The sequence below is a fragment of the Capra hircus genome, chromosome 29, assembly GCF_001704415.2.
Source record: "Capra hircus breed San Clemente chromosome 29, ASM170441v1, whole genome shotgun sequence".
Lineage (NCBI taxonomy): Eukaryota > Metazoa > Chordata > Mammalia > Artiodactyla > Bovidae > Capra > Capra hircus.
This window is the reverse complement of record NC_030836.1, coordinates 49,519,579-49,540,408: the sequence shown is the minus strand read 5'-3', so window position 1 is coordinate 49,540,408 and position 20,830 is coordinate 49,519,579. Positions and strand designations below refer to the sequence as shown.

The window sequence follows — 20,830 nt, the reverse complement described above, 5'->3', positions numbered from 1 at the left end:
GGACAGAGGGGGATACGGTGCACTCTGCATTTTCTGTTCAAATTTTTGGAAACCTAAAACTACGGTTAAAAAAAAAGCCTATTAATTAAAAAATAAAAGAAATCCTGTAACTGAAATGCTTTGCTGTATACCAGAAATGGACACAACATTGAAGGAAAACAAAGGAAACCTAAACCTTGAACTGCGACAGCGAGCCTGCAGAACACCAGAAACAAGAGAAGATCCTAAGAGCAGCTGCAGAGAAAAGCAGGCCACGTAACCAGCAGGCAGGCGCTGACTGATCCCCAACCGCAGTGGAAGCTGGAAGGTGGAGACAAGCTTTCAAAGCAGAGACAGACCATCTGCCCAGAATTTCATACCCCGCTAAACAGTCACGTAAGAGGGAGCGTGAAATAGATCCCTTGGAGCAGACAAGAACCAGGCTGTTCCCCCGAGGGAGCTGGCCTGGACTCTGCTCCCTGGGGTGGGGGCACCACAGCCTCTCACCTTTGCAGTGGGCGTAGGGCATGGTGAGGCTGTAATCCTCTGCCCGGTTCAGGAAGGTGAGGGTGGCCTTGCCATCCAGCAGAGCTGACAGTGAGTTCCCTGCAGAGAGACATGGGGTGGTAGGGACAGCGCGTGGAGCCAGATCCTGGGGACCTGGGCCCCCACCCCCACCCCAAGTCACAGGACCTGAGCTCCCCTCCAACAAGTGGGGAGAGCCCCAGGCACTTTGAGCTGTGTGACTGTGGGTGGGTCACTTAACCTCTCCGAGCCTCAGGTTCTGTGAAAGCCCCGTCCAAGTTGCACAAGGCATTCATCCTGAGGAGTTACTTCAGCTGCCGTGTGTTAGCGTTTATTTCAGTTACTAAAGCGGGGATTCTTAAGGGGGAGGCTTTGACCTTTTCCAAACCAGGGCCTCTGCTTTGATTTTAAATACCTGCAGAGAGAGGGTCTGGCCCACTTAAGGATACACAGTCAGTGACGGGAGCACAGGGGTTGGAAAGGTGGGCACAGCCTATGCGGTCAGCTGGGTACACAGAGGCACTCAGCCCAGCTGTCCCCCAGCGAGAGCCATGACAAGGCCAATCAGATGGAGAAATGCAGAGAAACCCACAGAGCCAGGCTCTCGAGGTCTGCTGGACAGAACGTCCTGCGACGGCGAAGCTGCTCTGCCCTGCGCCGTGGGACACGGCGGCCACCTGTGGCTACCTGCACTGTGGCCAGAGTGACTGAGGGGCCACCCGGCAAGTTTCATTTCATCTGAATTACTTTAAATAGCCACGTGCGGCCAGCAGTGCTGGATGGCCGGCCAGCCCTGGAGGCACCTTTGCACACGGTCCTTTCTCATTATCCTCCCAGCACCCCTGTGAACCCCACGGGAGGGAGGGATGGGAGGAGACGCCTGGGGGCCTCTGCAGACCCCAGGTTCTGAGCACTTTACCCCGCGTGGTCCCTGCTCGGAGAGGTGGGGAGGGACATGAATACGGCCCTCGTGGGAGCTCTTGGTAACCCCTGAATCTAGAGCTCAGTCCTTCCCCCTACCCCGTTTTCCCGAGGCCCCGGGGAGACCCCAGGGAGCCGCTCCCCTCTTACCGTAGAACCGGGACTTGGCGGTGATGCTGCCACTGATGCAGAAGCCGTCCTTCCGGTTGCTGACGTGGAAAGCGGACACGGGTGGGTGGTGGGAGACCTGTGGGCGGGGAGGTGGCTCATGCGACGGCCCCAGCAGCGGGCAGCCCCGCCCCCCCAACCCCGCCCAGCCCCAGCAGCGGGCAGCCCCGCCCCAGCAGCGGGCAGCCCCGCCCACCCACAACCCTCCCAGCTCAAGCAGCGGGTAGCCCCGCCCACCCCACCGGCAGCCCCGCCCACCCCACCCGGCAGCCCCGCCCACCCCATCCCTCCCAGCCCCAGCCCCGGGCGTGAGGGCAGTCTCGTCTTGGGACTCAGCCCAGGAGCTGCCTGCCATCCTCATGTCCCGCCCAGACCTCCCCCCCCCCCCCCCCCCCCGCCAAGGACACACGGCTGTCACAGCCACGGTGGGGTCTGCATCCCCTGGGAGAATCCCTCTGGCGGTAGTGAGGCCAGAGCTCTTCCGACGGTCCAAGGCTGGGCCGCCCAGAAACAAGCCTGGGCTGAGACACCCCCGACCCGCCGCCAGGGCCCGCCCACCGCAGAGCCCGGAGCCCAGAGCCTGGGGTGACCCTTGCCTGCTCAGCGATGTAGAAGGTGCGGCTGTTGGTCTGGGGGTGGAACCAGCAACAGCGGAAGGTCTCCCCCAGGACGGGGTTGTAGGGCTTCTTGATGCCCTGCAGGCAATGAGCAGGAGGCTGGCGTGAGGCACTGGGGGCGGGGAGGCCGGGGACGCCCGCTGGACTGGGTGAGGGACGATGAGGGGGCCGCCCTGCCCACGGCCCGGCAGGCAGAAGGTCTCTACAAGGGACGCCAGTTTGCAGCCAGCGTCCGGGAACAACACCCCACTCCTGCTCCAGGGAGACTATGCTTTGCCCGTGATTTCCATTCGGGGGGAGGGGGCGGGGGGAACAGCCTACAAGATGTCATGTCCACGAATCGGCTCTGAGGGGCTCTCAAGACCCTGATCACCGCACACTCTCCCTGGACACCCAGGAAGCCAGTGTGCCGCCCACTCAAAGCCCCCAGTGGCTTCTAGTGACCTTTCAAGTGAGAACCCAAGTCCTCCAGCATGTCCTGCCCCCAGCTCTGCTTGGGCCACACTCACTTCCTTTCTGCTCCCCAAACAGTCCAAGCTCATGGGAAACAACCTCCCTGTCTGGAGAGCCCTCCTCCCGGGTCTCCTGTAGCCCACCTCAGACTCCCCTCTCCCCATCTGGGTGTGCGCACACGGGTCTCACCCCGGAGACCCGGGCTCTGTGACTGTCTGCAGAGCCCCCTGGAGGTGTGCCTGCGCGTCCACAGCTCCACACTCTGCCCATCAGTCCTCTGATCCAGGCTTCCTAGAGCCAGCTCTGAGCCCACTCCGCAGCAGCCACATTGCTGTCCTGGGTAGGTAACCTGGCACACAGAGCACCCTCCTCTGAGAAGTCCTCCAGAGTGCACCCTCTATCCCAACGGCCACTAAGCGTGCGCACACCTGGCTTTGCCCAGGGCCTGCCTCAGAGTGCAGAAAGCCCCAGGAAGAGAGGGGAGACCTGGTCCCATTTGCAAACTGCTGTGTGATTCTGGGCCTTCCCTTCCCCTCTCTGAGCCTCAGTTTCCCCTCCTGCACAGTGGAACTAGAATCCTGGGTCCCATGGGACCCCAGGCCCCTCCCGTCACTACAGCCAGAGGAGCCCTGCTCTCATCAGAGCCCGGGATTTGGTTCTCAAAGGGGGCTTCATGCCCAAAACCCACGGGTCCCCAGGGTTCCTCGAGGTTTGGGGTCCAAAGTCCGCTTCTTGGCACTGCTGTGTGGCAGCTGTTTCTCTGAGGCGTGGAGGGCCCAGCTCAGACCGTTCAGGGATTGGGACCACCCTGTGGGCCAGGCCCCACCAGCGGGTCCCTGGGTGGGAAGTCTGGGCCTGGCCCCTCATCTCTGAGGACCTGTGGGGACAATCCTGGGGGGTGGAGGATGCCCCTCACCCCCGATGGCAGGCAGGGGCAGGGCTGAGTGGACCTCCTGCTGGCCGCCCCCCATGCCTCCCCAGCAGGTGCTCTCACCTTGGGCTTCTTGTAGAAGCCGGACAGGTACCACCGCAGCACGAGCTTGATGCGGCTGTAGGCGTCCTCCTCCAGCGCAGCCCTGCGACCACAGGCGGGGGCCCTCACTCCAGGCCGGGGACCTGGGCCTCTCTCCCCCCTTTCCCCGGCCCCTCCCTCCTTCCGTTCCAACCTCCATCCGCTTGTTGGAAACCCAGGCCCTTCCCAAGCTTCCCTGTCCCGACGCGCCGATGATGGGAAGTGTGTGTGTGTGTGTGTGTGTGTGTGTGTTGGAGGAGGGGTGAATCTCCCACCTCTGAGAAATCTGGTCAGGAAATATCTGTGTGTGTGTGTGTGTGTGTGTGCGTGTGTGTGTGTGTGTGTGTGTGTGTGTGTTGGGGTGGGGGGTGACTCTCCCACCTCTGGGAAATCTGGTCAGGAAATACCAGGGCAGCTCCACCGCTGGGGCAGCGAGGGCACAGCTGGCTCGAGGCTGGCAAGATGCCGCCTGCAGGAAGCTGCTGGGATGCTCTTCCCTTCACCTAGCTCCCTGCGCGTAGGCTCCTGAGCCTGCAGGCCCCCTTCCACCCTCAGCCTTGTTCAGCCTGAGGGCATAGTGCCAGGGCTCAGGTGCACAGAGGGTGCTGGGCTCCCCTGCGATGGGGGCCCTGACGGACGTGGGGCAGCCCTGCCCTCCCGGCCCAGCAGCCCCTCCCTGCAGTCGGGGCCCTTTGGAGGCAGAGCCGTCCAGGGGCCGTCTCCCAGGGCCACTCTGCCTCCTCGGGGCGGGTGTTGGGCCCTCCCCGTGGCACACCTGGAGAGCAGGTCGGCGTGGCAGTAGTAGTCGGAGAGCTTGTTGAGGAATGAGCGCGGCTCGAGCACGAAGGTGGGCAGCGCCACGCGAGACAGGTCCATGCCCGGCCGCAGCTGCTTCAGCAGGACCCACACCAAGCTCTTATTCTCGTCTGACACCGTCTCCACCTGCGACGCCTCGCCCTGCTGAGGGCAGAGGGGCCGGGTCAGGCCGGAGCCGGGCGGGCGGGGAGCCTCAATGCCCAGGGGAGCTGCAAGGGGCACACTGCCACCTCATCCGGGGTAGCCCCTGGCCCGGCCCCCACGCCCAGCAAGCTTGTCCTGGCCCCACCTGACCCCTACCTATTCTGGCATGTATCCCCCGAGCCCAGAGGGGGACCTGCTGGCCCAGGCCAGCTGCCCTGTGCCTCGGTTCCTGGCCAGCCCAGACGCCCTGGCACCTTCTGTGCCTCACAGTCTGTGCCGCGCCTGACACCTGGCTTTGCACACTTCCGTGCCGTGGCAGCAGGGGGCACGTGCTCACAGACACCTCGTCCCGCCCCCAGCCTGTCTCCACCTGGGGACAGGACAGCGGTGCTTCGGGCCAGCACCCCCTTCAGAAGGGCCTTCACTCCCCCAGGACCACACGGGGACCCCCTCTCTTCCCTGAGACGTCTCACCCTCCCCGTAGCTCCAAACACTCGCCAGGGAGAGACCTAGCCCTGGGGCTGTGGGCTTCATCTGCACAGGGGGTGGGGGGCATGGTGGACAGGGAAGCTGGGGACCAGGTAGGGGGCTCCGTCTCCCAGAACACGCCCACCACAGGCCCTCAGGTGGGCAGAACGATCTCAGAAAGGGTCTGGGGACAGCTGGCTGGTGGGACGGTGATCCCAGGCAGGGCTGGGACACTCACACTTGGGAAACCGAAGCCCCTGGGTGATGCCAAGCCCCTCTCCCCTCCCTGTGGACCCCCAGGACCTATGGATCCAAGGTCTTGGGCCTGGGGTGTACGTAGCTGGACCTCACCCCCTGGGGTCAGCAGCACGGGGGTGCCCGCAGCCTGCCCTGCATCACGACCCGCCCCCTCCTCCTCTTGCCCTCAACTCTTCCCGGCATCGGGGTCTTTTCCAACAAGTGGGCCCTTCGCATCCCTCCCAGGGCTCTCCCTGAGTCCTGCCACCCTGGCCCACCCAGTCCCGGGCCCTCTGGGTGCCGCAGAGCTGGCGAGCTCTCCCTGAGGTGATGGCCAGGCGTTGCCTCCACGGCTCCAGGGGTGGGGGCTCTGGGGCGGGGCAGCTCTCACCTCCCCCAGATCCTCGTGGTCCTGTACCACGTAGGTGGTCCCTCTGCGCCCGGGGCCCACCGGGGCCTCAGACTGGTCGCTCCCGCTCTCAGTCTTCCGGCTGTGGTCGTGGGTCTCGTTATCCGACTCCTCGGCGTTCTCCCTCTCCGACTTGTCCGAGAAAGCGTCGTTCTCCAGGGAGGACCCGTTCAGTCTGGAAGGCGGATGGGGCCCATAGGCGGCTGGTCGTGGTGAGGCCAGGCACCCCCACCAGGGGCGCCCCTCCCTGCCGGGCGCCTCACCCCCATCCCTGTGTTTAAAAGCCTGAGCGATGGGCATCGGACTATTAGTCCCAGTTCACAGATGAGCACACTGAGGCTCCAGGGTCCACCTGGAGTGGAGGAGGCCTGCCTTTTGGGCCACGGTGTGGGCGGCCAGACCTCTATGGCGTTTGCTCTGCACCCCCTCCCCACGTATGAGGAGACCCCGCGCGCTGCTGCCAGGAGTCCCCAGCAGGCAGGAGACCCAGGCTCCTGGGAGGGGCTGGCCCCTGCCCCCCGCGCCCCTGCTCACGGGAACAGGTCCTGGTCGTGGACGGCGCCCGAGGCAGGCAGCCCGCAGAGCGAGGAGGGCGACCCGTCTGGCGAGGACCCGGGCTCCCCGTCGCGGCCCTGCTTGCAGGCGCTGAGTCGCAGGAGACTGGAGCACCGCAGCGCCAGCTCCAGAGCGTCCAGCCAGCAGCGGCCTGCAGGCAAGGGTGGGATGAGCGGCCCCCAGCTCAGGAGGTGCCCAGGGCACCCGGGCGAGCCCCTGCCCCGCTGCCCACCCCACCCTGCCCTTCCTCAACAAAGCGCCCCCACAGGACCCCCTACTCCTAGCACATGGTTATTCGCCTGTATTACAAAGGACTGAGGCCAGGATGGGTGAGTGACCGCCTCAAGGTCACACACTAAGCAGGACCCCGTGTGCTAGGTCGCTTCAGTCGTATCTGACTCTTGGTGACCCCATGGCCTGTAGACCACCTGGATCCTCTGTCCATGGGGCTCTCCAGGCAAGAATACTGGAGGGGGTTGCCATGCCCTCCTCCAGGGGCTCTTCCCGACCCAGAGACGCATCTCTGGTGTCTCCTCACTGGCAGGTGGGTTTTTTACCACTAGCGCCACCTGAGACGCCCTCTGTGCCCAGAGGCCCTGCAAGTTCCCACCTGTGGAGTCAGGGCCAGGGCTCGCCCGGAGGGAAACTGCCCCCACAGGTCGGGGCAGGGCCCGGCCTCTGCGGCTGCGGGCTTTGGCTGGCCTGGAGCACAGGGCAGGAGGGTGGGTGGCAGGCTGGGGAGGGGCCTGCTGAACCAAGGCGGAGCAGGCAGCTCCTGGTGTTGGAAGAGCCCTGGGAGATGGGGGGGAGGGCCGACCTGAACGGCAGAGCGGTGGTGGGTGGAGCCAGCCGCTGCCAAACCCAGCCCTTGGCCCCAGGCTCCTGCTGCCTTCCTGGTGGAGGCTGCCAGCACGTTAGACCTGGGGTTCAAGCACTTTGAACTCATTTCTTTACTTCTCCGAGCCTTTAAAGTATGACCCTCCTGGAGGCAGAAAGTTTCCTTCCGTAACTCTCCTCCTCCAGGAAGCCCACCCTGATACCCCCAGGGCCTGTGGACCACCCTCCTCCCTGACCATGGCCCCCAACCCCGTCAGGGACTCGGCTCACGCCTCAGCCCAGCTGGCCTTGTCTGAAGGGCCTCTGCTTGCCTCCCCCAGCAGATAGTAGGCTCCATGGGAGCCCAGGCCGCCCTGTTCATCCCAGGGCCCAGGAGGGGCGTGGCACCGAGTGGGGGGCTGGGGACAGAGGGTGGCATTCAAGCGACTCAGGAGTGTCGACGCGGCGTCTGGCCACCAGGGGGCAGCCGGGAGGCCGAGAGTGCCGTGGTCGGGCCAGGCTGCCTGGGGCAGCGCCTCGCCCGCCCCGGACCACTGGAGGGAGCCCTGCGCCGGCTCCCCGGGGCGGCAGGCAGCGGCGTTTACTCAGGGCGGCCGCGAGAGGGCGCCCCAAGCACGCGCGGGTTCCGGAAGGCGCATCCCTCGCGCGCAGTTCAGCCAGCCTGTCTCCCCTGGTCTCCCCAGATGGTTGGTAAAAGCAGCACCTGGTGATTCAATGGTGCCTGGCACTCAGCCATTGTTATCTGTTAAATAAGGTCATCGGATTCTCATAGCAGCTAAGGGGAGGGTGTTACTGCTCACCCTTTTGCCCATGGGGGAGACTGAGGCTCAGAGAAGGAGCAGGTAATTGGTGGACTTGTCCCCTGACGCCAGGCTGCCCCCTTGGATGGCGTCAGGAGGGTCTGAACTGGGGTCCCCTGAACCTGGCCGATACTTCCACCAAGGGGCGGGGGTGCTTCATGTGGGGTCACCGTGGAGACCGGCAGGGCGGATGGGACTCACCGTCAGACTCGGAGGCGGCCCTGAAGATCAGGTAGCTGCTGGGCAGGGGCTGCGTGATGGAGCCCACGCTCTCGCCTTTGGGGCCCTGGAGAGGCAGAGAGGCGGTGTCGCCCGAGGGATCGTGCAGGGGTGGGGGGAAGCACAGGTCAGGCGGTCATGGGGACCCACGCTCACACATGCACAGATGCTTCTGGGGCCTCGGGACCCCCAGATGGGGTCAGGCCACGTAGACACAGCAGGTAGCAAGAGTGGTGAGTGGACGCTCCCTGACCCCCTTCTCAGCTGGAGGCCCCACCCTCGGTTTTTCTCTCTGAGCCCCCATTGAGGTGGCCAGAATCAGCACATGCAAATCCAGGATGCTCGGTTAAATTTGAATCTCAGAAAAATTACATATACACAGTTTAAATATATCCCATACACTATTTGGGACATACTTATACTAAAAAAAGAGCCGACTCACTGGGAAAGTCCCTGATGCAGGGAAAGATTGGAGGCAAAAGGAGAAGAGGGCAGCAGAAGATGAAATGGTTAGACAGCATCACTGACTCAACGGACGTTGAGTTAGAGTGAACTTGGGGAGATAGTGAAGGACACGGGAGCCTGGTGGGCTGCAGTCAATGGGGTTGCAAAGTCGGACACGACTTAGCAACTGAACAATAACATACTAAAAAACCCCTTTTTGATCTCCCTCTGAAATCCGAATGCACCCAGGCATTCTGGATTTCATCTGGCAACCTGACCCGCTCTGGTCGTGGGCTGGGCCGCCCCCAGGTTCCAAAGGGGGAGGTCTGGGCCTGGAGCAGCCGCCCTCACATGGCCCCGTTCCCCAGCCTCTGGACAGGGCTCGACGTGTGATCTGAACCCATCAGGCCTCCAGGTCCTGAGCACCCCCCAACCCAACATGTGTTCCACATGGAAGGCCACTGACCACATCAGATCCCCCGGCCACTGAGTGACTCACCCTTGGGACTGTCAGCCCAGTTTTGGATCCCTTGCTCCTGGGGCCCCAGCAAGAGGCTCCTGACTGCCCGGCCATGCTCTCCTCCCACCCAGTGCACCCCCTCGCCCCTCCCACCTCGCCCCGTGGGGCTCTCTCCTCGCCTGGCCCTCCTGAGCCCTGGGGTTTGCACTGTGGTACCTTCACAGCCCAGACGGACTGGTCCAGCGGGTGGAAGAGCTTGAAGCAGAAGCCGTCCTTCTTGGAGGGTCTCTCGATGAGCTCACAGCAGTGCAGCAGGACCGTGCCCACCCACTGGCCCACCTTGGGCGTCTTGTAAATGAGCAGCACTCCCGGCTTTAGCACGCACCACAGTTTGGTCCAGCTCTTAAGGGTCCCTCGGATCTGGAGGGAAGGGGGCTGCCGTCAATGCTGGCGGGGACCCCGGGGGCATCTGAACTGCTAGGGGAGGGGCAGACAGATGGGGCCCCAGGCTCCAGGCAGGGTTCTCTTTTATTTTTAACAGGAGCTCTAAAAGATGGTGAATCCAAAGAAAGATGCTGCAGCCAGATTTACTGAAGTTCATGGAGCTCAAGTTCAAGTTCAACCTCAAGTTCAACGCCCTGCCCCAGTCCTGAGAGGAACTGGCAATAAGCAGTGACTAATTATCAGCCTTGTGATTTTGAAATTTGTGATCATTTCTTTTCTCATTCTAAATTAATATTCACTTTTGCACCTAATTTTTTATCCATATTTTGTAGAGCAAAAAGAAAAAAGAGCCCACAAAGGCCCAGAGCTCTGCAGACGCCCAGGCTCCCAAGTCTGCTCTCCGCTCTGCCCCTCGCGGGAGGCCCAGGGACTCCACAGCTTTATCCCCACTCTATGCAGGGGGAAACAGGCTTGGGGCTGAGGGAGTTGCTCGCGGCCTCATGAGGTCTGAACACAGGTCTCTGACCACAGCCCAGGCCTGTCCCCAGAAGCCAGCGCTTCACCTCCTTCCTGTGTCCCGACAGCAGGGGACTCCACTGGACTCTGGGTCCCCCGCAGATCAGGGCCCTCCCACCTTAAACAGAAATAGGGTTTCTGTAGACGTGACTGAGTGAAGATGAGGTGCTCCTGGAGCAGGGGCCCTGGTCCAACGACCGTGTCCTTGTAACAGGAGAACAGGACACGGAGACCCAGGAGGAGGCCAGGTGACTGCAGAGGCAGAGGCTGGGGGGAGGCGGCCACAAGTCCGGGGGCGCCCGGGGCCCCCAGAGGTGGGGAGACACAGGAAGAGCCCTCCTTCAGAGCCTCGGGAAGGAGCCTGTCCCGCCAGGACCCTGACTTGGGGCTTCTGCCTCTGGACCTGGGGGTCCGTTTTGGTTGCTGTAAGCCACCCGCTTGCGGCCCTTGGTCAAGGAGGCCCCAGGACGTGGCTACAGCCTGCAGCGGCCCCCAGGCCCAGCCGTCTCCCGAGGCGCTGGTGACTCTGCGCCATCCCTGGGCCGGCCCCCCATTGCAGCCGGGGCGGAGGCGGGGGCCCGCGCGCACCTTCAGGCTGTCCGCCATGATGACCACGCTGGGGTCCGTCAGGGCGCTGAGCAGCTGCCTGGTGGCACGCTTCTTCTCCCGGCGGTAGCTCTCCTTCTGCGCCTGGGCCCGGGGCACCACAGGGGTCAGGGGAGAGGGCCCCGGGCTGGCCCTTCCCCGGGGCTCCCACCCACGGGCGTCGAGCTGGGGGGCAAGGACGGGTCCCAGGAGAGGACAGGAAGCGGGGGTGTGGGGGGGGCCGGGGTGCGTTCTGCCCCCCTCCCCTCGGCAGGCTGGAGGTGGGGGCTGGCCGCATTGGCCCAGGCGCCCCTTCATCCAGCAAATGAGGCCCGCGCCCCTCCCCGGGCCCAGGCCCACCTTGAGAGCTTCCTTCTTGCTGACCTTGGCTGTCGGGGACACACACTCCCGGTCGGACCCGTTGCACAGCCTATATTCAGCCTGTAGGAGAGACTCAGGTTGGGTGCGTGCAGTCCAGGAGGGGGACCGCTGGGGGTGCAGGAAGCAGGAGGTGGGAGCCCGCTGCTCCTCCCGCCCCAACCCCCAGCCCGGGGGAGATGGAGGGAACAGGCCAGGGAACCTGTGAACAGGAGCTGGGGGGCAGCCACCATGGAGGGTGTTCGAGGCGGCCCCTTCCCCGGGGGCCAACACTGGGCAAATGGCAGTGACCCTCCCCATGGTGCCCAGGAGGCGCCCGTCTCAGCTACCATCGTGCGCCCAGCCTCTGGGCAAGGAGGGCTCGTGTGTGTGCAGGGGGACCCCTGTCTCTGACAGCAGCTGCCAGTCGGGGGGCAACATCCAGGCCCCCTCCAGCCGTCTGAGGGTGCGGGGCCGGGGGAGGGCGGAGCTGCATCCACAGCCGCGATAGTGACTGGCCCTCAGTCCTTTTACAGACAGGGAAACTGAGGCCGGAGCTGGGGCATGGGGAGAAAACGTCAGGGCTAAAGGCTGCAGGCCCCTGCCTGCTTCTGTAAGGCCTGTGAGCCCAGGGTGGCTGTTAACGCTTTTTGGGGGCAGCACTTGCGGGATCTTAGTTCCCAACCAGGGATTGAACCCAGGCCACCTGCAGTGAAAGTGTGCAGTCCTAACCACTGGACCACCAGGGACGTCCCGGGCTTCACATTTTTAAGGGATTGGGGGAAAGAAAAAAAAATCAAGGTGAGATGTGAAAATCACGCAGCCCAGATTTCTGCATCCACCAGGGAGGCTCTCCTGGCGCCCACCGTGCTCATTCCTTCCGCGCCGTCCGTGGCTGCGTGCGATCCAGGGACCGCGTCAGGCCCCGGGGACAGGGTCCTGTGGCTGCCGAGCCAGAGACGCTCCCTCTCTGCTCCCCTGCAGAGGCGGGCCTGCCCTGCCCTGCGCTGGCCTGCGTGCCCCCACCCTGAGCCGCCAAGCCAGGGCGCGGGGCCCGGAGGCCAGCCAGCCCTGGCTCTCTGCCCGCACAAGGTGAGGGGCGTGGACCCCCTGGCTGCCCCATCCTCTGAGGTCGCGGCCGCCCTCGCTCACCTAGTTCTCGCCGCCACCCACTGGGGGGGGCGGGCCCGGCCGCGCTGCGTGCTAAGTCGCTTCAGTCGTGTGCGACTCTGCGCGACCCCGTGGCCTGTTACCCGCCAGGCTCCTCTGTCCGTGGGATTCTCCAGGCAGGAATCCTGGAGCGGGCTGCCATGCCCTCCTCCACCCCCATCGTCACTGGGCATCTCGGTGCCCACCAAGGCTGCAGAGCCGATGGCGGGACTCTGACCAGAGCTGTCCAGTGTGCCAGCTGTGCCCACAGCACCGCGTGCCGGGCAGGGCCTCTGGTGCGGCGTTTAGGACGGAGGGAAGGAGGGGTGAGAGCCGCGCTGGAGACGGGTGTGCGTGTGAATCACGGCAGCTCTGCCCACGCTCCCAGCCATGCCCTGCGGCACAGAGAGGCTCTGAACCCGCCCGCAGTCACACAGGTCTGAAGGGGGCTGGACCCGGGCATCGTCACTCTGTGCGCACTCTCTGAGACCAGTCAGAACATTCGACAGCCCGGGAAGCCAGGGGCATGGTCAGGGCGCCTGGGGGACGCTGCCCCAGAAGAAAGCTCTGGGCTGAGGCAGGAGTGACCGTGGCAGGCTCTGGGGGCCGGGCTGACGCTCCAGCTCCTGGGATGCTGAGGCTCTCGTGCCCGGAGCCCCGGTTTCCTGAGCACATGCTGTTCCCCCCGCCCAAATGCTCTTCCCTGCTCCTTCCTCAGGCCTCGCTGAGCTGCCTCGCCAGGAGGCAGATGGCCCGGACCACCCTGCTGGCATCAGACCCCAGACACCCCGCCCAGCTTCTCCTGCCTTCCCGGCCGCACGGACGTTTCAGTGACCTGCCAGGAGCTCCCCTGTGGACGGCTTCCGCCCAGCACCCCCGGCGCCAGGCGCTGGGAGCCTGCGGAGCACGTCGGGCGAACGCAGGCATGAACAAGCATGCCCTCCTCTGCCCCTTTCCTGCCGCCCGCTTTCCACCAGATGCGGCTGGAAGGAGCTTGTTTGGGGCCACGGAGGAAGAGAAGGGGACAGCGTGGGGGCCGTGGGGCTGGGAGGAGTGGACAGGGTGGGGTGTCTGTGCCCCGCACCCTCTGCTTCTGAGCCCTGCGAGGCCGCTGGGCCGGGTCACAGCAGCCCCGGGCTGGGGCAGTGCCCTCCACTCCTCCATCCTAAGGGCCAGGCTGGGGACCCTGCCAGGCCCGCCTGCTGGCTCCTGAGGCTGCAGCAGGTGTAGGCACAACAGGGCAATGACCGGCACCCTCAGGGGCGAGAGACTGCTCAGAACCATGAACGTGGGGGTCTGACCACCAAAGTGTGGCCATGGAAAACTCTAAAAAAGTGCTTGAGAGCAACCTACAGGACGGGATGAAGCATCTGCACTCGTGTATCTAACAAAGCTCTAGTGTCCAGATATAGGAAGAGCTCTTACTGACTCAACACAGTTGGAGGGACTGATGTTGAGGCTGAAACGCCAATCCTCTGGCCACCTAACGTGAAGAACTGCTGCTGCTGCGTCGCTTCAGGCGCGTCCGACCCTGTGCGACCCCATAGACGGCAGCCCACCAGGCTCCCCCGTCCCTGGGATTCTCCAGGCAAGAACACCGGAGTGGGCTGCCATTGCCTTCTCCGGATGCGAAGAATGACTCATTGGAAAAGACCCTGGTGCTGGGAAAGACTGAAGGCGGGAGAAGGGGACGACAGAGGGTGAGATGGTTGGATGGCATCACTGACTCAGTGGACGTGAGTTTGAGTAAACTCTGGCAGTTGGTGATGGACAGGGAGGCCTGGTGTGCTGCAGTCCACGAGGTCACAAAGAACTGGACACGGCTGAGCGACTGAGCTGAACTGAGTGCGTGTGTGCTCAATCGCTCGTGACCCCGTGGACTGTAGCCCGCCAGGCTCTTCTGCCCGTGGGATTCTCCGGCAGGAATCCCGGAGCGGTCGCCATTTCCTCCTCCAGGGGATCTTCCCCACCCAGGGATCGAACCCACGGCTCTGGTGTCTGCTGCAGTGGCAGGCGGGTTCTTGACCCCTAGCGCCACCCGGGAGAGACAAGAGCTGGATGCAAAGATGGACGGAGGACTTGGAGAGAAGGTGCTTGGACGGTGGCAGGCAGTGAGGAAACGCCCGTCCCCCTCGGTCCTCGGCAAGGTGCCCACCCGGCCACGTGAGATGTCGCTTCACACCCACGGGCACGGCCACGGGGATGGCTCCAGAAAGAACCGAAGCCGCCCGCATCGGTGCGAGTGTGAGACGTGGGCGCCCATCTCCCCACCGGCGGGATTGTAACGCGAGGCGGCCACTGAGGAAGACCGCTCGGCGCTTTCTCCAAGAGGCCAAATACAGAATCTTCTAGAAAGCCATCTTGCCACAGAACTGCCATCTGGCCATCCCACCCTGAGGTACAAACTCAAAGAAGTGAAAGCAAGGACTCAGACATCTGCACACGCGTGTTCGCGGGAGCTCTGCTCCCCGTAGCTGACAAGTGGAGATGGCCCAGGTGTGCCCCGTTGACGACCGGACAACCGACCGCCTGGCTCCATCCAGCCCGTGGACCATGGCTCAGCCCTGACACCCGCCACAGCCTGGACGGGGCTTGCTGGAGCAGCTCGTCACAAAGCCCCGCACACGGCACGGCCCCGCTGACATGCCGTGTCCAGCACAGGCAAATCCGTACACACGGAAAGCGGAGTGGAGGCTGCGGGGGCTGTGGGTGGCGGAGGGGACGCGAGTGACCGCTCATACTGTCACTCGGGGGTGACGGAACCGTTTCTGAGCTCGACAGAGGTGGTGGCTGCACCACAGTGTGGACGCGAGAAATACCACTGAATTATTCACTCAAAACGGCTGACTTCATGTCATTTGAATTTATATCCTGGAAAACCACATGATATATATTTATTTCTAATTTTTTAAAAAATTATGAAGTATCTAGGGCTTGAGGCTCAGACAGTAAAGAGTCTGCCTGCAGTGCAGGAGAGGCAGGTTTGAGCCCTGGGTCGGGAAGATCCCCTGGAGAAGGAACTGGCAACCCACTCCAGTATTCCTGCCTGGTTAATCTCATGGACTGAGGAGCCTGGCGGGCTATGGTCCATGGGGTCGCAAAGAGTCGGACACGACTGAGCGACTAACACTACACAATAAAAGTATGGTAACACATTTACAGGAGACTTGGAAAATACAGAACAAGGTTACATGTGGCTCCACTCTGTGTTACAATTATTTTTCATATGATATATATATTATATGTGTGTGTGTGTGCGTGTAGATATGGGCTTCCCAGGTGGCGCAGTGGTAAAGAATCTGCCCGCCAATGCAGGAGACATGGGTCTGATCTCTGAGTTGGAAAGACCGCCACACCCCCCACCTCCGAGGAGGAAATGGCAGCCCACCCCAGTATTCCTGCCTGGGGAATCACATGGACAGATGAGCCTGGTGGGCTACAGTCCATGGGGGCACAGAGCTGGACAAGACTGAATAACTGTGCACACACCCACGCACATGTGTATATGTACATAAAGACCTACACATTAAACATTTAATATGCTATCAAATATTATATATTATATTCAGCTTATAGAGAACATAATACCTAATATTAATATATTAAATACGTGTCCATATTAAAAATGGACTGAGCGACTGGACAACAACAGATGTTCTGTTTATTATCATATATCTATTAGAGTTTGTGTCTTTCCCAGAACTGCCCCCTTTATAGCAGCCCCAAGTCTCTCTTAAGGACCGGGGGCGTCCAGAGCTGTCCCTTCCTTCCTCCCATGGCCTCGGACAAGTCCAGACTCACTTGTTTCGTCTGGAGCCTATCTTCCTTCTGGAATGTAAGCTCCGGGAGAGGGGGACTTCGTTTCTTTTTTTTGGGGGGGGGTGATTTTCTTTTTTTAAAATTTTATTTATTTTAATTGGAGGCTAACTACTTCACAATATTGTGGTGCTTTTTGCCATACATTGACATGAATCAGCCACGGGTGTACATGTGTCCCCATCCTAAACCCCCCTCCCACCTCTCTCCCCATCCCATCCCTCAAGGTCATCCCAGTGCACCAGCCCTGAGCGCCCTCTCTCAGGCATCGAACCTGGACTGGTGATCTATTTCACATATGGTAATATACTGGACATGGAACAACAGACTGGTTCCAAATAGGAAAAGGAGTATGTCAAGGCTGTATATTGTCACCCTGCTTATTTAACTTATATACAGAGTACATCATGAGAAACGCTGGACTGGAAGAAACACAAGCTGGAATCAAGACTGACGAGAGAAATATCAATAACCTCAGATATGCAGATGACACCACCCTTATGGCAGAAAGTGAAGAGGAACTCAAAAGCCTCTTGATGAAAGTGAAAGAGGAGAGTGAAAAAGTTGGCTTAAAGCTCAACATTCAGAAAACGAAGATCATGGCATCCAGTCCCATCACTTCATGGGAAATAGATGGGGAAACAGTAGAAACAGTGTCAGACTTAATTTTTTTGGGCTCCAAAATCACTGCAGATGGTGACTGCAGCCATGAAATTAAAAGACGCTTACTCCTTGGAAGGAAAGTTATGACCAACCTAGATAGCGTATTGAAAACCAGAGACATTACTTTGCCAACAAAGGTCCGTCTAGTCAAGGCTATGGTTTTTCCAGTGATCATGTATGGATGTGAGAGTTGGACTGTGAAGAAGGCTGAGCGCTGAAGAATTGATGTTTTTGAACTGTGGTGTTGGAGAAGACTCTTGAGAGTCCCCTGGACTGAGGGGAGATCCAACCAGTCCATTCTGAAGATCAACCCTGGGATTTCTTTGGAAGGCCTGCTGCTGAAGCTGAAGCTCCAGTACTTTGGCCACCTCATGAGAAGAGTTGACTCATTGGAAAAGACTCTGATGCTGGGAGGGATTGGGGGCAGGAGAAGAAGGGGACGACTGAGGATGGGATGGCTGGATGGCATCACGGACTCGATGGACGTGAGTCTGAGTGAACTCTGGGAGATGGTGATGGACAGGGAGGCCTGGCGTGCTGCGATTCATAGGGTCGCAAAGAGTTGGACATGACTGAGCGACTGAACTGAACTGAACTGAATATACACGTTTCAATGCTATTCTCTCAAATCATCCCACCTTTGACTTCCCTCAGAGAGTCCAAAAGTCTGTTCTTTATATGTGTGTCTTTTGCTGGCTCGCATATAGGGTCATCGTTACCATCTTGGTAAATTCCAAATACACGCGTTAATATACTGTATTGGTGTTTTTCTTTCTGACTTCGCTTTGTATAATAGACTCCAGTTTCATCCACCTCATTAGAACTGATTCAAATGCATCCTTTTTAATAGCTGAGTAATATTCCATTGTGTATATGTACCACGGCTTTCTCATCCATTTGTCTGCCGATGGGCATCTAGGTTGCTTCCATGCGACTTCATTTTATCCATGACTATATCCCCCGCACCTGCAGGCCTTGCCTGGACAGGATGTCCAGACGTCTTGACTGAGGGAGTGAGATCTGAAAGTTGAGGCGAGTGCTCCAGACAGAGTCTAAAGTGCTTTCACTGGGTCTCGTTGTTTCACTGGGTTGTAGAAGGAGTAAGCATGTTTTCACTGTTTTTATGAAATAAACCTGCATCTAAACTAATAACTGTGTCCGTTGACAGATGGTTGGAGAAACAGGACATAGTCCAACCACACAATGGAACATTGCTAAGTTGTTTCAGTCATGTCTGACTCTGTGCGACCCCACAGACGGCAGCCTACCAGGCTCCCCCGTCCCTGGGATTCTCCAGGCAAGAACACTGGAGTGGGTTGCAATTTCCTTCTCCAGTGCGTGAAAGTGAAAGGGAAGTCACTCAGTCGTGTCCGACTCTTAGCGATCCCATGGACTGCAGCCCACCAGGCTCCTCCATCCATGGGATTTTCCAGGCAGGAGTACTGGAGTGGAACATTACTCGGCTGTAAAAAGGAAGAGAATTCTGACACAGCTACAAGCTGGACGAGCCTTGAGGACACGATGCTCAGTGAAATAAGCAAGACACAAAGAAGGTAATCACAAATCCGTGGGATTCCACCCACATGAGGTCCCTAAAGTTGTCACGTTCACAGTGACAGAGATGGTGGGGGGGGGGGGCGGGGAGCGAGTGCTGGGGGGGCAGGGAGCGAGTGCTGGGGGAGTGGGGAGCGAGGGCTGCGGGGAGCGGGGCCAGGGCGTCCACTTTCTAAGATGCTAGGGTTCTCAGGAGGGATGGTGGGGACAGTACAGGCCCCTGCGGGTGTGCTTAGGGCCCCTGAGCCGTGCCTGACATGGTTAGGATGGTGCGTTTCGCTACACGTATGTCACTGTAATCAAAACAGGTTTTTAAATTAAACAAATTCCACACGAACGCAGGCATTCCCACTGTGCTCCTAGCAGCTGGCAGCCCTAGAGGCTGAGGTGGGGGACGCTGGCTGTGGGGGGGACCCACGAAAGGCCTGGCTTCTTCCTCACTGGAGGTGGACACTGGGGACCCTGAGACCAGCACTAACCCCTTGTCTGACAGAGCAGAGCGTGGGGTCCCAGAGGAGCCAGGCTGTAGTCACTGGGTCCCATGGGTGTCCACAGTGGAGAGAACTGGCCTCTGGGTGCCCCCAGCCCCACAGCCAGAACTGGGGCCTCCAATCCAGGGGCCACGGCTCCCTTGACCTGAGACCCTCTGCAGGGAGGAAGGGCATGTCTCACGCCCCACACCTGTGCCCAGGCCCCCGCACCCTCCCTGGATCAGAGCTTCTGCCTGGAGGGGTACGGCTGGGCCCCACTGAGAGGCACTGGGCTGAGGAACCTGTGGGGTGTGTGCGCGCGTCTGTGTGTATATGTTTATCTGTGTGTAGTGTGTGTGTTGGTATGTGTGTGCACACAGGCCTCTGTGTGCATATGGGTGTATATGTTTATCTGTGCATGGTATACGTATCTCTGTGTGTGTGTATCTGTGTGTGTATGTTTATCTGTGCGTGGGATATGTATCTGTACGTATGTGTACCTGTATCTGTGTATGTACGTATATCTGTGTGTGTATCTGTGTGTATGCTTATCTGTGCATGGGATACGTATCTGTATGTGTGTGTATCTGTGTGTGGAGGCATATCTCTGTGTGTATCTGTGTGTGTATGTTTATCTGTGCATGGGATATGTATCTGCATGTACGTGTATCTGTATCTGTGTGTGGAGGCATGTCTGTGTGTGTGTGTTTCTCTGTGTGTGTGCGCAGGTGTGTGCTTTTCCAGATCATGGCATGGCCCTGAGAGGGTGTGGGGGGCGGGCATGGTGCAAGCAAAGCCAGAGGGAGGAAGTGCTGAGCCCTGGGCGGGTTCCTTATGACAGCAGGCCCGGGCCCCCTGGTGCCATGACTTTCTGTCCCTGAGCCCTCTCTGGGCCCCATCTCCCGTCCTGGGTCACTCCAAGAAGGCAGCTTGGAGAAGGCAGCTCACACGCTGTGACTCCAGCTCCAGGAGCCTCCGTGATTCGGAGCAGAGAGCTGGGGTGGCAGCTGGGCCGGACGCCTGCTGCCCCTGCCTCGGGCACTTCCTGTTGCCCCTGGGCAGGCCCCCTGCCTCAGGCCCCCCCACAGCCGGGCTCTTACCGGTGGCACCTTCGTGGCAGAGCCTGGGGTTGGGGGCCCTTCATCCCGGGTTGGTGACGGGCCGTGGGGCTCCATGTCCTTCCCTGCAAGAGAGCGGCCGGCGTGAGGCCCAGGGCAGGGCGGCCCAGCCCACGGCAGGCGAGCCTCGGGCGCCAGCGGCCTGGGCGGGGCAGGAAGCCAGTCGGGAAGGCGGGTGCGGAACCAGAGATCTAATAACCACCAGCCAGCCACACAGGGGGTGTCACTGCAGGGAGGGGGGTTACCAATGGGAGGGGTGTCACCGCTGGGACGGGGGTCACCGCTGGGAGGGGGGTCACTGCTGGCAGGGGGTGTCACTGCAGGGAGGGGAGTGTACTGCTGGCAGGGGGTGTCACTACTGGGAAGGGAGTGTCACTGCTGGGAGGAAGGGGAGTCACTGCTGGGAGGGGGTGTCACCACTGGGATAGGAGTCACTTCAGGGAGGGGGGTCACTGCTGGGTGAGAGTCCCGGGCCAGGGTGGCCTGGCCTTCAGGGTTCTGCGAGGCAGGCCCCAGTATGCAGGTCCAGGGCACCCAGACTACAGCTGACCCCCTCCCACAGCCCAGTCCTCCGGCTGGAGCCCTACTGCCCCCAGTGCTGGATTCAGAGGGGTGGGTGGACACTGTCTCTGCGCCTCTTCCCAGCAGGTGTCCTCTCCAGGTTGACTAAGCGGTGGGAGAGGGGCCTGAGGTGCCTGGACTCGATCCTGGGGGGAGTGGCTGCCCCACCCGCTGCTCATTTCTAAAGCCCAGGCTCACAGGCAGGAAGAAGCGGGTGACGGTCTCAGAGGCCACTACCGCCTGCTTCCTGCGGCTGGTGGCTGATTACCCGGTCCCTGCGTGGGAGCGGATGTGGCGATGACCAGGGGAGAACCATGCTGACAGGGAGGTAAGGGCAGGGCTCACAGAGGGCGGTGTCTGCAGACCCCCTTCCCCGCAGCCCTGGCCTGAGAGCCGTGCTCTGCAGAAAAGCCAGCGTGGAGACTGGGGGCGGTGAGGCGTCCTGCAGCCGGGCACGCTGGGGCAGCGAGGTCACCAAGGAGCACGCGCCCCTGCACTCGGCCCTGCGTCCGAGGGCTGGCTGCTGATGGGGG

At 60.9% G+C, this 20,830-nt stretch overlaps 1 protein-coding gene across 2 annotated transcripts in view; it reads right to left on the bottom strand.

Moving 5' to 3' along the window:
- Positions 1-20,830, bottom strand: part of OSBPL5 (oxysterol binding protein like 5) — a 69,105-nt gene that overhangs the window by 14,284 nt on the left and 33,991 nt on the right. The window contains exons 3-14 of one of the 2 annotated variants that reach the window (XM_018043331.1): positions 19,719-19,801; positions 10,970-11,050; positions 10,613-10,714; positions 9,281-9,484; positions 8,143-8,227; positions 6,284-6,455; positions 5,732-5,924; positions 4,451-4,635; positions 3,658-3,739; positions 2,190-2,288; positions 1,576-1,672; positions 487-585 (exon numbers count right to left, since the gene is read on the bottom strand). In XM_018043331.1, the coding sequence (XP_017898820.1) occupies positions 487-585; positions 1,576-1,672; positions 2,190-2,288; positions 3,658-3,739; positions 4,451-4,635; positions 5,732-5,924; positions 6,284-6,455; positions 8,143-8,227; positions 9,281-9,484; positions 10,613-10,714; positions 10,970-11,050; positions 19,719-19,801 (1,482 nt within the window). The remainder of the gene's footprint in view (positions 1-486; positions 586-1,575; positions 1,673-2,189; positions 2,289-3,657; positions 3,740-4,450; positions 4,636-5,731; positions 5,925-6,283; positions 6,456-8,142; positions 8,228-9,280; positions 9,485-10,612; positions 10,715-10,969; positions 11,051-19,718; positions 19,802-20,830) is intronic. The other variant, XM_018043332.1, reaches the window with a different exon arrangement.